The sequence below is a fragment of the Melospiza melodia genome, chromosome 5, assembly GCF_035770615.1.
Source record: "Melospiza melodia melodia isolate bMelMel2 chromosome 5, bMelMel2.pri, whole genome shotgun sequence".
NCBI lineage: Eukaryota > Metazoa > Chordata > Aves > Passeriformes > Passerellidae > Melospiza > Melospiza melodia.
The window spans coordinates 71,138,071-71,152,539 of record NC_086198.1 but is presented as its reverse complement, the minus strand read 5'-3'; the positions used below and the strand labels follow the sequence as shown (position 1 = coordinate 71,152,539).

The following is a 14,469-nucleotide window of genomic DNA, read 5'->3' as shown; positions in this document are numbered from 1 at the left end:
ACTATATTTTTTGCATGTACTTGGAATTTTCCATAAGAATTCTCTACAAAGAAATCATTCTAATTGTCATCTTACTCTTTCTACCTAAATGCACAAAGAGCCTTATGCTGAGCACACTGACTTTACACCAAAACAGAGAGAACACACACAGTCCACTCCTCCAAATCTGCTATGAAAACCAAGTATAGCATGTACAAAAACTTAGATTTTAAAAATTGTATAGAAAAAACCTATGTCAAGGTAGGAAAGATAGGAGAGAGATCAACATTTAGAAAAACTTAATCATGTTTAAACTAAGATTATTTATGAAAAGGAACCCACTAAATAACCAAAACTGACAAGAAAATATGGAAAAGTCTTAGAGTGTGCTGAATTTGAAGAAATTTTTACAAATCTCAGAAAAAAATGTGCCTTGATTTTCAGTTTTTATATTCTTTGTGTTCTTCCTTAGAAAAGCATATGGAAAAAAGGGAGAAATAATATTTTAACTGTTAAAAATTATTTTAGAAAACTTAATTGTTCTCAGGTGTAGTAACAGAACCAAAAGTTAGTAAAAATCAGGCTGTCTACATTTCCCAATATTTACATGCTAAGATTATTCTTTTTTAATTTCAAAACTTCATTGATTCTCCTATGGAAGTTAAGTATAGGTAGATACATATGGTAGGTAGGTAAGTGTCATGAAAACATGGAAAGTTGATTGACAAGACAATTTGAAAGAAACAGAATTTGATAATCAAAACATACAACTTCACTATCAATCTTATGTAAAAACACCAGCTATAAAACAGTTGGCACCAGCAGTGCCCTCATGTAGTCTGCTTTACTCCCAATTAAATCCAGTCAAGCTAGCAACGAAGCATCTTTTGGAATTAGTTTAAAGCAAGTTGAAAATAGCAGTATTTCTTATAAATACCAAACCTTTCAAGATTTGGATTGATCCAGAACTCTCCTTTAAACCGTTTCAAATTTCATATATAATCTGTGAGCTGTTTTCACTGTGTTCAAATGCAGTAAGAACAGGGTATATTACTCCTTCAGTAGTTTAAGGAAAATGTTTACTGGGTTAGGCAGTCCTGATATTTTAAAGACTTTAGAAAAGCACATAACTTTCATTTACCACAATTTTGCTCATCACTAAGGTCTCCACAGTCATCATATCCATCACAAACAAAGGTGTAATTGAGGCATTTTCCCGTGTCACAACGAAACACATCATTGCTGCAATCTACAAAACAAAGCATGTAAAATGTGAAGGTTGCATTGGAACATTCATATGAACTATGAACCCTGTACTGACTACACACCAGATTAGCTAAAGAGACCTTAAAACTTACAGCTCTGTATTAATACTGGTGTTTACCAGTTTATGAGAAACTAATCTGAAAGAATATGAAAAATCAAAAGCCATTTTTAGAAATTTTTACTCTCTCCCTGCCAGGTGTTTTTTTGACCAATACCATAAGGAGAGTGTGCTCTGGCTGCACATAGGGACCTAAATGTTTAGTTAATTTACAGACATAAAAGTTCTCAAGAAATGTTTTAGGCATCACCATTTCAGATTACTAGGAAAATCCTGACTACCTGATGTGGCTGGTAAGTGGAGATGAAAGTGGAGATGAAGATTCTAACAGCAAAATCAAGATCCCTAGACCCTACTTTTGAACCTGCCTTTGGTGTTACAATGGTTTCAAATGAGCTTTATGCTTAACACACTTTGGAGCTCAGGAGATCTAGCCTGGTGCCTTCTCATCACGGAACTCTTACTGTCAGCACTGGGTGGGTTCATCATTTTTTCTCCATGACTGGATGCATCAGCAAAACCTGCCAGATATTCTCTGAGAATAACCATAACACTTGAATAATATCAGGTTCAATAAAAATATGGAATCTTTGTTGTAGTTGAAAGGGTTGAAGAGAAATTATGGTTTGTGGTATCTGGTCCCATCAGTAATAACTTTTGATTTCAAGCATACAGCTAGGAAGGGAGAAGACAGTTTCACTGTCTTCTTCCAGACCTTTCCTTGACCTCTAGCTTTCCAGGGAGAATGCCACGACACAGAACAACTGGGTGGACAACACTGCCTTCCTGTTGGAGCTAAGCCACTGGAACGAAGGAAGTCCTTTGTGCCCGTTTTTACTGGCATATGTGGGCATTTTAAATTAATTATTCCCCAGAAAACAGAGAGAGAGCCCAAAAAGCAGGGACTGGAACCAAAGTGCCTCCTTTCTTCTGAGATGATCAACCACAAAACAACAGAATCAGGCTACCACTTCCCCCTCTCCTCTTGTGACTCCTGTGTTCATGACTGCACACTGGTTCCCCTTTCAAAGCAGGGTATCCTTCTGAGGATATTACACAGAAAGGTGCAGAACTCTTCCAGAAGGTGCAGTGGGGTTTCTACCCCTTCATATCAATGTCAACCAAGTGTTTCACTTCCTAGGTGAAAAACAACTCTGGAACTTGAACATGAGTCACTTCCTCTCCTTCCCCCACAGAAGTATTAGTGCTTTCTTCAAGTTTCACATTATCTTAGAAGGTTCAAACAGAATTTATAGCTTAATAAGAAGGAAATGCTTCAGGATATGAAGTAAAATAATATGGCTGAGCCATGAGCTACATACTCAATGGTTAATTCAACTTCAAAATGAACCATTATTCATAAAACAGGGAATAACAAAAACCCCACAGTAAAAGAAAATAAATTTTAAGTTCTTGCTTCCAGTAAGCAGACCAACACCCCACTGAGAGTAAATTCTAAACATCACTTGTTTTGAATATGCAACAGCATGAAGTACTCTGGCAACCTTTAATCTTATTGATCAGTTTGTAACTGACAGTTTCTGTGCATCTTCCACTGCTCCTCCTGCAAATGAAACAAAACTGCCTTTTTCTATGTTTTTTCCTCTGGATAATTTACTGTTTAATTTCCATTCATATCCCCATTCCTGTTTCCATCCATACCTCTGAAGCTGCTGCAGCGACCTTCAGGGTAGACAACCCAGAGGCCCACACAGACAGGGTAAACAAAAAGAATACAAACTTCCTTGCAGGGAAAGAAGATTCACTTGATGAAAGTCTAACAGCCTTAATATACATTTTCTTCAAGATATTGGCAATAATGTATTGTAAAGGTAGTTGGTTACTCTGTTAAGTAAGATGGGCAATTGGCAGCTGCCACTTGTAAAAGGCTCAAATTTTATAAATGATAGGGATATCCCCATTTTCACAAAAATTAAATACAATTTTACTTGTACTCCAATTTTACTGTACTTCACTAAACACAAATGAAGCCTGGGGAATCTTCTGCATTCAACAATTTGGCCCTGAGATAAGCTCAATTGGTTAAACCATGGTGGAAAAGCCAATGTGGCAGGTTTGATCCGTGTATGACCCAGATCCAAAAGGACCTGCTGCACATGGGTCTGGGCAAACTCCCACAACATCTCTAAACTGGAGAGAGATGGATTTCATGGGTGGACTGTTTGGTGGATAAGGAATTGGTTGGATGATCATGTCCCAAGGCTCAATAGCTCAGAATCCCAAAGAACATCAGTGACCAGTGGTGTCCCTTGGGGCTCTGTACCGGGGCCAGTGTTATCTAATGTCTTCATTAATAACACAGACGAAGGGAGGAAGCACAGCCTCAGCAAAGCTGCAGGAGAGAGGAGAGATGGTGTGGATGTCAAGCTGAGTGGTGTGGTTATCACACCTGAAGGACAGGATGCCATACAGAGGGACCTGGACAAGCTCAAGAAGCGGGCGCATGGGACTCCTGTGGTCTAGCAAGATCAAGTACAAGGTGCTGCACCTGGGTCAGGTGTCAACAACCCAGGTATCAACATAGGTTGGGGGATGAACAGATGGAAAGCAGCCCTGACAGAAAACTTGGGGGAACTGGTAGATGGGCAGCTGCACATGAGTCAGCAATGTGCACTTGCAGCCCAGAAAGCCAGTTGTATCCTGGGCTGCATCAGAAGCAGCGTGGCCAGAAGGCTGAGGAAGTGATTCTGTTCCTCTGCTCTGCTCTTGTGAAAGCCCACCTGGAGTGCTGCATCCAGCCCTAAGTGCCACAGCACAGGAAACACATGGACCTGTTGGAAGAGGTCCAGACAAGGCTACAAAATCACCATAGGGATGGAACAGCTCTCCTTTAAAGAAAGGCTGAGAGAGGGCTGGGGTTGTTTCTCCTGGAGAAATAGTGGCCTTTCAGCACTTTAGGGGAGTTTATAGGAAAGATGGGGACAGACTTTTTAGCTGGGCCTCTTGTTATAGGACAAGAAGTAATAGTTTTAGAAGAGGGTATTTTTAGATTAGACATAAGGAACAAATGTTCTACAATGAGGATGGTGAACCCAGAGGAATGGTAGACACCTCATTCCTGGAAATATTCAAGCTCAGCTTGGATGGGACTCTGAGCAGCCTATTCTATAATTTAGTGAGGTGACTAAAGACTTTGAGAAGGGCAAGGACTGCAAGAAACACAGCATCTTTTATCAGGCAAGCTTTCAGGCAAACAGGTCTTCCTTCAGGTTGGCTCTTCCTGCTGTGTAATTCAGGAAAGTCTTATTTGACCTCCACACCCTCTCCTCGACTCCTACCAAGCATCCTAATGAAGGGTGCCCTCTGCATATAGACCCTGTATCATTAAACACACAAGTGTCCTTTCAAAGGTAATACTAGCTCCTGAAATTTATGCTTGGTTTTTCAAGACATGTAATATGTCTTTTCCAAGACATTCTTTTACTACTAATTTCTTCTTTTCCCATTTCCAATAGAATTTGAGAGCCATATTTTCATAGGCATTTTTGAATCTTTTAGCTTACTTTAAATCTAAAGCTAATGCTGACATGAAAAATCGGAAAATAAAAACACACAATACTTTTTACATAATAGACATTATCTCACCCTCCAAGAAATGAATTATAGGCTATTAAAGGAAAGGCAAGCTCTAGCCTTATTCATATTGATACCAGGAGGAAATTGCTCTCCTCATTTATTCCTTGGAGTACCCCAGATAAAATCTAACAACAACTTCCTTAAAAGCAGCTCTGTGAGTCTTGGAATGTCCAGGCTCTTAAATCACTAATAAGAACTAATCTTTTGAGTTGAGTCTAAACTGAACAGTCTGCCATTTTTCAAAGTCTGAATGAGAAATCCTGTTTTGTGGTATCATGTCCTGTATAGTCCCCATTCAGTAATTTTTCCACATCTTCCTCTGTTCTTTTTCCTCTTGCCTTCTCATTGTTTTCTTAAGGTACATTTGCTCCACTTCTCTAAAGGTGTTTGCAGTTCAAGGTGTTTTGTTAACAAAGAAAAACACATAGGAACTCTAAAGACAAGCTCTACCACAGACAAATACATGAAAATTAAGCTATCACATATGTACATTCTGCTGCAGCACATGCTGGGATTAATTTAAATAAATCACATCCAGGGTTGAGACCAAGAGAACTTACTAAACAGATGGTCTTGCATCTAGTCTAAAATCAATGCCAAGGCCCAGGATAAAGCTACAACTAACAGTTTGCAGCTGATTATCAGAATTGCTCCTTTCTGATGTACACTACTGATCCATTAAAAAAAAAATCCCCAAAAAAACAAAACAAAACAAACAAAACAAAACAAAACAACCCCCCCCCCCAAAAAAAAAAAAAAAAACAACAAAAAACAACAAAAAACCAAAATACTTCTTATTTCCACAAAGCTCCTTCTCTCCCTCAAGGTATAAAATTTGACAGATCAAAAGCACATGCTGTGGCCTTAGTGAGCAAAGCTAAACACAGTCCAAATGTCAATATATGCAAACACTATGCAAAGTTCCTGTTCTGTGCCAACAGCCTGCTTCAGCTTCCAGGTTTCCCTGAATGGACTCAGTACTTCAGCAGAACACTGCAAGGTTTAAGAAACTTACTACAATGGACCTCATCACTCCAATCATCACAGTCGTTGTAGCCATTGCACTGCAGTTTCCCTGGGATGCAAATCCCACTGGCACACATGAAACTCTCCTCTCCTCCACACAGTGCTGTAAGAGAGCAGAAAAGACAGATTGTGGAGAAAAAGCATTAGCATCAACACTACAAAGTTAGTGATACTACAGTTTTACAAATGTTAAACTGATACTCAATCCCCCATAGGGATTGAAACGTATTTCCAATTTGGAAAACATTAGGATAGCTCTCAGAGGAACATCACTGAATGCAAGAAGTCAAGAGGAAGACCTAAAAGAAAAAACAATCTCAATTTTTGAGACAGCATAAAGCCATTTAAAATTTCTATCAATGAATGACCCATTTTAAAAGACCTCAACAAGCAGTCATGAAAGGACTACTACACCTGTTAAATCTGCCCTGGGATGAAGGAAGGAGCCTTATATGCTCATGTGGAATATGCCCAAAACATATAATAATTTCTGCTTAAGACTGGCTTTACTGTACAGCCCTCTGGTACTCCTCTCATTTGCCAAACTAATAGTTATATAGCGGGTGCCTCGAGGTACCACTTAGCACTGGGCATGCTTCTTCAGTGCTTTTCAAAAATGACAAATAGCTCCAGCTTGCACTGGCTGCACATTAAACTATTTACCTAGATTTTTAGCTTCATTTGTGGTCCTAGAATAGCAGTCTTTTCTACCACACTATGGCAATGTCTCTACACACAAACATACACACTCTCGGCACCTTCACTGTTAGCTTTAAATTTTGTCAGCAGGAGATTATTTTTTCCCAACATATTTACCTTCTTTTCTAAGCCTCACTATTATTTTATTATCCCCAAGATACGGGGCAAACTTAGACTTAGTCAACTGAAACACACACTCTTTGTGGAAAATTCATTTGCAATAAAAACTTTTGAATAATTTCAAAATCTTTTCCATTATATTTCTAGGTGTACTGTTCACTTGGACAGCAAATAATTTTGATTTTGCAATACAAACATCATTTTCTAGTTGGATAATGAGAACATGGTTATTGCAGTGAAAGCTGCTTATGCAATGTATTGTAAAGGAGGTAAACTTCTAACGCTAACTTTAATGAACAGTGCCCAAAATACTAATTAGGTGCCCTAATACAAATTTAAACCAAAGATTTTCAACTGGTTTGTGCCATTTAATGTTTGTGACTCTACATCAGTGACAAAGTAGTGCAAAACCACAAGCATCACCATTTTGCACACTCTAATGATGTGTTCCTCAGTAAGCTCCCTCACACTGTGTGCTTGGACACATTTCCTAACCTCTCACTGAACAGTAACAGCCTCATCAGTATTCTACCAGTTTTGGAAAAGTATTATGAACTGCAAAATACAATAGGCTTAAGAAAAACATGAGATCAGATAACAGTCACTGTCTCATTTTATAGCATGAAAAATGAGGCAATGAGATAATAAAGTGAACATTATGAGGACTAATGAGTAATAACATCTAAGACACAAAAATCAGCATGTGATTTTTTTGGACGGTAGAGACTGATGTCATTTTCAAAGACCAGCTCTTGTTACCTTTACTTGTAGATGCAAATGTCTCAATCGCAAATAAACTCCAGCTATACAAATGAAGAGTCCAGTTAGCTGGAAGTGTTCAAAGAACAGTAGAGAAAATTTTTATTCAAGTGCCTTGTTCAGCGTGGTCATTGCAACAGTGACAGGGCAAGAATCTCACTTCACAGGATAATGTCACACTTCATTATGAGCTAATCTTTTTATCTCTCCAGTTCCCTGCCCTATACACTGCACCTCCTGATTTCTGCGGTCACTAAGCTCTACAGGGCCCCCGAGAAACAACAGACCTCCTTGGTATGGAAGTACTGGTTCCCTGGACACCAGAGTTTTTCCCACAAATGATGATGTCAGGTAAAAGTACAATATGACAGTATAATCAAAATTTTGTAATTCATTTTACAAGGAAGGCTCTTAGAGGTTGGAGATGCAACTTTAACTGACGGGTAATCTTATGTTCTTATAACTTGGCTTTTACACAATTTCCTTCATGTTTAAAAAGGAAAAGAGCATAAATAGCTCAAAAAGAACCATCTTGATTTGCTTTGATGGAGATCTCCATGAAAGATCTTCACTGGTACTAAGACTGCAAGAGTAATGGACTCCTATCTTTTGTGTGAATATGCCAGTCGGCCTGAGAGAATGGAAGTTAACAGCAGGAATATCAGATAACTTTTCTTACAGATCAAAAGAGAAAAGGTTCCAGGGTCCCATATTCATTTCTGGGCTATGAAAAAGTGTGTTGAAGCACTTATAAGTCATCCTGACTCTGCCTCCTTAATACATCTCTGTTTTGTTCTGGTCCTATCCCAAACCACTTCTCCATTTCTGCACACCTAAAGTGAGCATTTTGCTGTTTATCTTGTATGTTATACAAAAAACAAGAGGAAGAGTGAAATTAGTTTTCTTTATCTCTCAGTTTTAGCTTCCAGCTGCAATCAGATGGAATCTTTAGAAATTTTAATCTCACCTCTCGCAGTCTTCTAATAGGTAATGACTGGATATGTTTGGTCCAGGTTCAGGGCAAGGAGAGTACAGACATTGTGGACAGTACCTCCAATTAATGGAATTTCTGCTTTCTACCAAGCTTGTGCAAGAAGTTTTCAGCAGGCTGAAAACCGTTCCATCACACCTCCAAAGATCAGATTTTAATGGAAATTATAAAAGCCTTATCTAATGCTGTAAAGCAAACACTTTTCTTGAATGCTAAATTTTGATCTGGAACCTAGTGGATTTAGGTATGCAACCATTTATAAGACTTTACTGAACACAGGCTACACACTCAGAAACCCTGGTACTATAAGAAACAAAGTAGCAGCAGAAGTAATAATGTCTGGAATAGATGTCTGAAATAGGAAAAACACAGACCATTCCACTCAAAATTATTACAAATGGCAAAGGTGTTATTCTAAAGAAATATGATGGGAAATGTTAATTACTGATACCTCTGTGAATAATTTACACATTTAATAATAAAATCACGCAAATACACACACACACAAACTCCTGAAGAAGAATGTTATGTAAATAAGCCCAAATAAAATGGAAGCAATCCTTGCTAATAGAGAAACTTGCTTGTTTTAGTCCGTACCCAGAAAGCTTTACAATCTAGATTAGCTTCCAAAATCCTGGACTAAACACCAGTGGCAGTAAAAAGTATTTAATTTCACCTGTGTCTGGTGTACTATCAAAAGTGCCTTTAAGGAGGCAAGACCATTTATTTGCTATACTTTCCAACTAGATTACTGGAATGTCATCTATAGAAGATTATATGGAAAGGTCCTTGGAAAGCTGCAGAGAGCAGACTGAAATAAAGATTATTTTACCAGATTGACATCTGGTTGCATTTCAAGGTACAGCAATAGATAAAGCATTCTACACAACTGTGAAAACGACCATGGAAAGTGCTGCCAATTTTTTTTTTCAAAGCAAAGAGGAGACCACATTTACTACCTTGCATTATGCTATGCAAGAAGTAAGAGGTATTAAAACAAGCAAAGGCAGTGCTCTTCATGCAATACACTGACAAGCTGTAACATTCTGGAACACAATACTATGGATGCTAAAACGTACACAGACCCATGTAACAAAGGGACACATTAATTGAATAAAAATCTATGGCAGGTCACAAATTACAGAAGAATCCTGAATCTCATGGATTCTTGGATGGAAAATGCAGAAGAATTTGGAAAAGTACTGCCACATAGTCTTGGCCTGTTCTCCTTTTCTGGGCATTTGATTTCCTCAGCTTTTGGAGTCAGAATTATAAAACAGATGCACTTTTTCTTTACCCAGTATAGTCATAACAGCACAATGGAACACAGAGGAATTCCTGTATTCTCTCACTTTTAGATTTTCATCACCTGTTTCCTCTACCATGTATGTACCCAGCACTACAGTGTATGCATCTTGTTGCTGTCAATTCTAGAAAGTTTTGATCACACTATGATCACAATCATGGAATTAGAAAAGCTGGCAACTCCTTACCCCCAGGTAATTGTTCATTTCTCTATTTCCTTAGGATGCAAAATCCTGTGGGAAAAAAAAGACAAAATACCTTTTTCTTTCCCTCAAGTGATGTGGCCTAAAAAGGCCACATAATAAACTCCAAGCTGGAAAAGAAACAGGCAAAAAAACAGGAACACAGGCAGAATAGGAGAATAAAAACCAGAGAAAACAACAAAATATAATGCAGGATCTACAGAATTAAAGTGATTTGGTGGGGGAAATAGTTTAAGCAACCGTGTGTGTTTCTTCACATGAAACAATATGACAATCCTGAAAAACATTTTGTTTTCCTCAAAAAATTATTCCACTATTGCTGGTTTTGCAGCTGTTCAGCATCAATGTTACACATACACAAATCATAGTTTCACTGCATTAACTAAATGCAAGGGAACAAGGAAAGATAGTGTATCTGCCTGATTTTAAAGGCTTTTTCTCAGAAAAATTATCTACCGGATGTATATAATTATATTGCCTATTGAAAAATAAATACTTGTTGCAATAAGGGATTCGAACTCTCTACACAAATTCTTCCTCAAAGATAATTCTATTAATCAATGCCAGCTTGAATGAAGCTAGGGGTGACCTAATTGCAGCCTTCCAATACCTGCAGGGACCCTACAAGAAAGATGGAGAGGAACTTTTTATAAGAACAAGTAATAATAGGACAAGGGGAAAGGCTTCAAACTGAAAGAGAGTAGATTTAGATTAGATATTAGGAAGAAAATCTTTACTGTGAAGGTGGTGAGATACTGGATAGGTTGTGCAGAGAAGTTGTGGATGCCCCATCCCTGGAAGTGTTCAAGGCCAGGCTGGATGGGGCTCTGAGCATCCTGGTCTAGTGGAAGGTGTGACTTACTATGGTAGAGGGTTGGAATAAGATGATTTTAGGGTCCCTTCCAACTCAAGATCTCATGACAATGAAGTGCAGTTCAGGCCACAATGAAGTGCAGTTCAGGCGCATCACTTCTTTAACAGAGACAGACATTATTCATAGTGTCTCTTTAGCAAAAATACAGAAGTGAACAATGTCTCATAACTCTATACTGTAATTTACATAGTTTTGTGGTATAAACAGTAGAAGCGTCACATTCACTGCTGCTTTTGAAAGCATTTTACAATTCATATTAACAGAAAAATAACTTCAGGGCTCTTTTGTGAGCTCCATGTTAATCTAAGTCAGATTTTTGTGTTGCTTCACTTCTCATTCAAGCTACTGGTTTTTCTTCTGATATGGTATTAACAACAACCGTTATGTTGGCTGGTCAAAGCTAATAAAATAACATTGTAAACAGGGTCAGTTGAGAGAGAGACTAAAGCAGAGCTGAAATTTTTCTGTGAGTAGGAATATGAGTATCAGCCCTCAGGAAGGTTTCTGGGATTTCTTCCCCCCAGAATGGATTATTGGTCACGTGTGGAGTGAATTACTGATAATGCCTCCTGCTCACTCCCTTACATGCTCATAGCTCATTAAACTTGTGAAACCACTTCAACCACCTACCTTAAATCTCAAAATACAAATTCTTACAACTATTATTAGGGTAGCTGATTTTCTCACCTAATGAGAATTTCACTTGTGTAAACAGGTACCAATATGAAGGATATCAGCCTTCAGACCTGCAACTTCTTCTCGGTGACTCAGAGAGTGACTGAATGACTCAGACATTTTACATTCAGGTGTTCTTACTATAATAGCATGGCTTGAATTTTCCAGTACAATCAGTACATCTGTATTCACATCAGGGATGCATTTCATAATAGATTCCCCACAGTGGTATTGTACACTCAATTTCCAATGCTTGTGGAGCTAAATTTTAGACAAAGATAAATATTAGCCATGACACATGTACCAGTATGTATCCTCAAGAAAATCCCTATTCTAACCAATAAACATTTTTTAGAAGAACTGTTAACTGTTCCCAGGATAAATGCTCTAGATTCTAACTATAACATGACTCAAGCATATTTTCTCCAACAGGGCTTGGAACTATGGCATTCAAGGATTTTTTGGAGTGACAATCTTCAATTCAGAAAATGTGGAGGATATGGAGTTTTTAGCCAAAATCAGACAAAAATAAGCAAGAGAAAACAAGGGAAAATTTTGTTTGGGATTGAGTGACTGGGTGACACTGTACAAGAATCTGTGAAACAAGCATGTACAGCAGTCAGACCTTAATTTTGATAAACATTAGATATAACTAAAGATGCAAAAGAGAAGTACATCACACAAAACAGATTATATGCAAGGCATATGTGGGCAGGGAAGGATTCACTGCATGTAATCTGGAGGCACCAAACCCCAAAAGAAACCACAGAGTTGAGAAATAAACAGTCATAAGCCAAGGACACGCTCTTGACATTTCCAGGAACTGAACCCAGAGAGGAGTGTGAAAAGCAGTTTTTGCTGAGCACTAGATGAAAAGGGATTAGAACAGAGAATCAGACTCAGCTTTTGTTTCTACTGTGGTCAGAGAAGTAAATTCTCTTAAATATACAAACTGCAAAAACAAATATTCAAGAACAATACAGTTTATTTCTGTAGGATAAGCAGCCTAGTGAACCCAAACTCTTACCTTTTTCAGTCACAGAGGAACCACATTAGAACCATTCTTTCAAATAAAAATAAAGGTCAAAATATTCTCCTTATTCATAGAATCATAGAATGGTAGAAGGGCTTGGGTTGGAAGGGACCTTAAAAATCATCTTATTCCAACCCCTCTGCCACAGTAAGTCACACCTTCCACTAGACCAGATTGCTCAGAGCCCCATCCAGCCTGGCCTTGAACACTTCCAGGGATGGCGCATCTACAACTTCTCTGAGCAACCTGTTGCAGTGCCTCACCACCCCCACAGTAAAGATTTTCTTCCTAATATCTAATCTAAACCTACTCTCAGTCTGAAGCCATTTCCCCTTGTCCTGTCACCACATGTTTTTGTAAATAGCCTGTCTCCATCTTTCTTGTAGGCTCCCTGCAGGTCCTGGAACACAGTTCAATCATAGTCTCTCATTCCACACATTCCACATGAAAACCATTCCTATCATCATGCACGATGAAAAATTCAATTTTAAAAACCCCTTTTGTTTTATACAACAAGATGTCAGAACTGACAATAAGTAGAACAATAAGGATCTCCACAGTCTGTCAGGTAGGAGCAGCCAATCTCACATCTGGCTCTACATTTTTTCCCCTGGTAAGAAAAAGCACTGTGTACTTACCCATAATTTCTGCAGTTCACTACCAGATGAATACCAATCCTGCCATACAGATTATGGAATAATAATTAACCAGGCACTATTCTTAACAGCTCCTTCTCTAACAATAGTAAATATATTATTTTACCACAGGCTATTCTGAAACTGGAAAGTTTCATAAGTGACAAAATCTCTTCTGGTTTAATCTAAGCTCAGCTCTCTAGATTTGGTGGGGCTTTCGAACACTCTGACCAGCTGTAACAAACAATGGTTACAGCAACTCTGTGAGCTAAAAGGACACTTTTAGCCCCACTTTACATAAGGAATTTGAGGCACAGAAAAAAATATTATATTTACTTGCTTAATGTTCTGATTTAGAGAGATCTATTAGATCTATTTTTTTCAGCATACATATTATATATTTTTATCATACAGTTAATGCACTGGTCCCAGCAGCTTTCACTACAGCAACTTGCACAAAATACCACAGGACTCTATAATAAAAATTTGTGGACAGCGTTCAATTTAAGTGGCAGTCATTCAACTTCAACAAGACACAATCCTTAGGATCCTTCCCTACCTCAGCCAGTACAAAAAGTCCCACAGATGAAGGCAGATATGGACAACAGTCTCCTTTACTTCACAACTCTTCAAAAATTTGCCTTTAGAGCTGGAGAGAATCCAGCTGGTAAAGGACTTGGTCTAATAATTTTAGGCTGTATCATTATGTATACTCAGGAACTGCAAGGAGGTACCCCAGGATACATCATCTATTTTAATTGTACCATTAACAAACATTCAAAGAAACAATTTAAAACTTCCCTGACCTTTTAAGGTAGATTTAAAGAATATATTCTCAGGGGTTTTTAATAAAAAATTGAAAAACAGTTTTCATCATACCATTTCTTCTTGTTTACTGTCACACAGAAGTCATTAGCAAAGCTAGAAGCCAAAGATAGACTGTACAAGCCTCAGTCTCTTCATCTCACAGAATGCCTATCAACAGCAAAGTCTCAGATGCCAGCAAGGGAACTCCAGCAGTGGGGTCAGTGAGAAAAAGTCAGGCTTACTGCTCTCAGCTGTGATCTCACCTCTAGATCTGGATCTAGAGAACACAGCAGCACCTCTGAGGAGATGGAAATGTCTTGTTTTTAGAGACTGGCTGGAAAGCTGCTCAGTGGAAAATGACCAGAGAATGCTGGTCGCCAGCTGGCTGAACATGAGCCATTGAGTGCCCAGGTGGCCAAGCAGGCCAATGGCATCCTGGCCT

At 38.4% G+C, this 14,469-nt stretch overlaps 1 protein-coding gene across 2 annotated transcripts in view; it reads right to left on the bottom strand.

Moving 5' to 3' along the window:
- Nucleotides 1-14,469, bottom strand: part of CORIN (corin, serine peptidase) — a 117,547-nt gene that overhangs the window by 42,632 nt on the left and 60,446 nt on the right. For both annotated transcript variants that reach the window (XM_063157338.1, XM_063157339.1), the window contains exons 6-7: nt 5,916-6,029; nt 1,121-1,228 (exon numbers count right to left, since the gene is read on the bottom strand). In XM_063157338.1, coding sequence (XP_063013408.1) covers nt 1,121-1,228; nt 5,916-6,029 — 222 coding nt within the window. The remainder of the gene's footprint in view (nt 1-1,120; nt 1,229-5,915; nt 6,030-14,469) is intronic.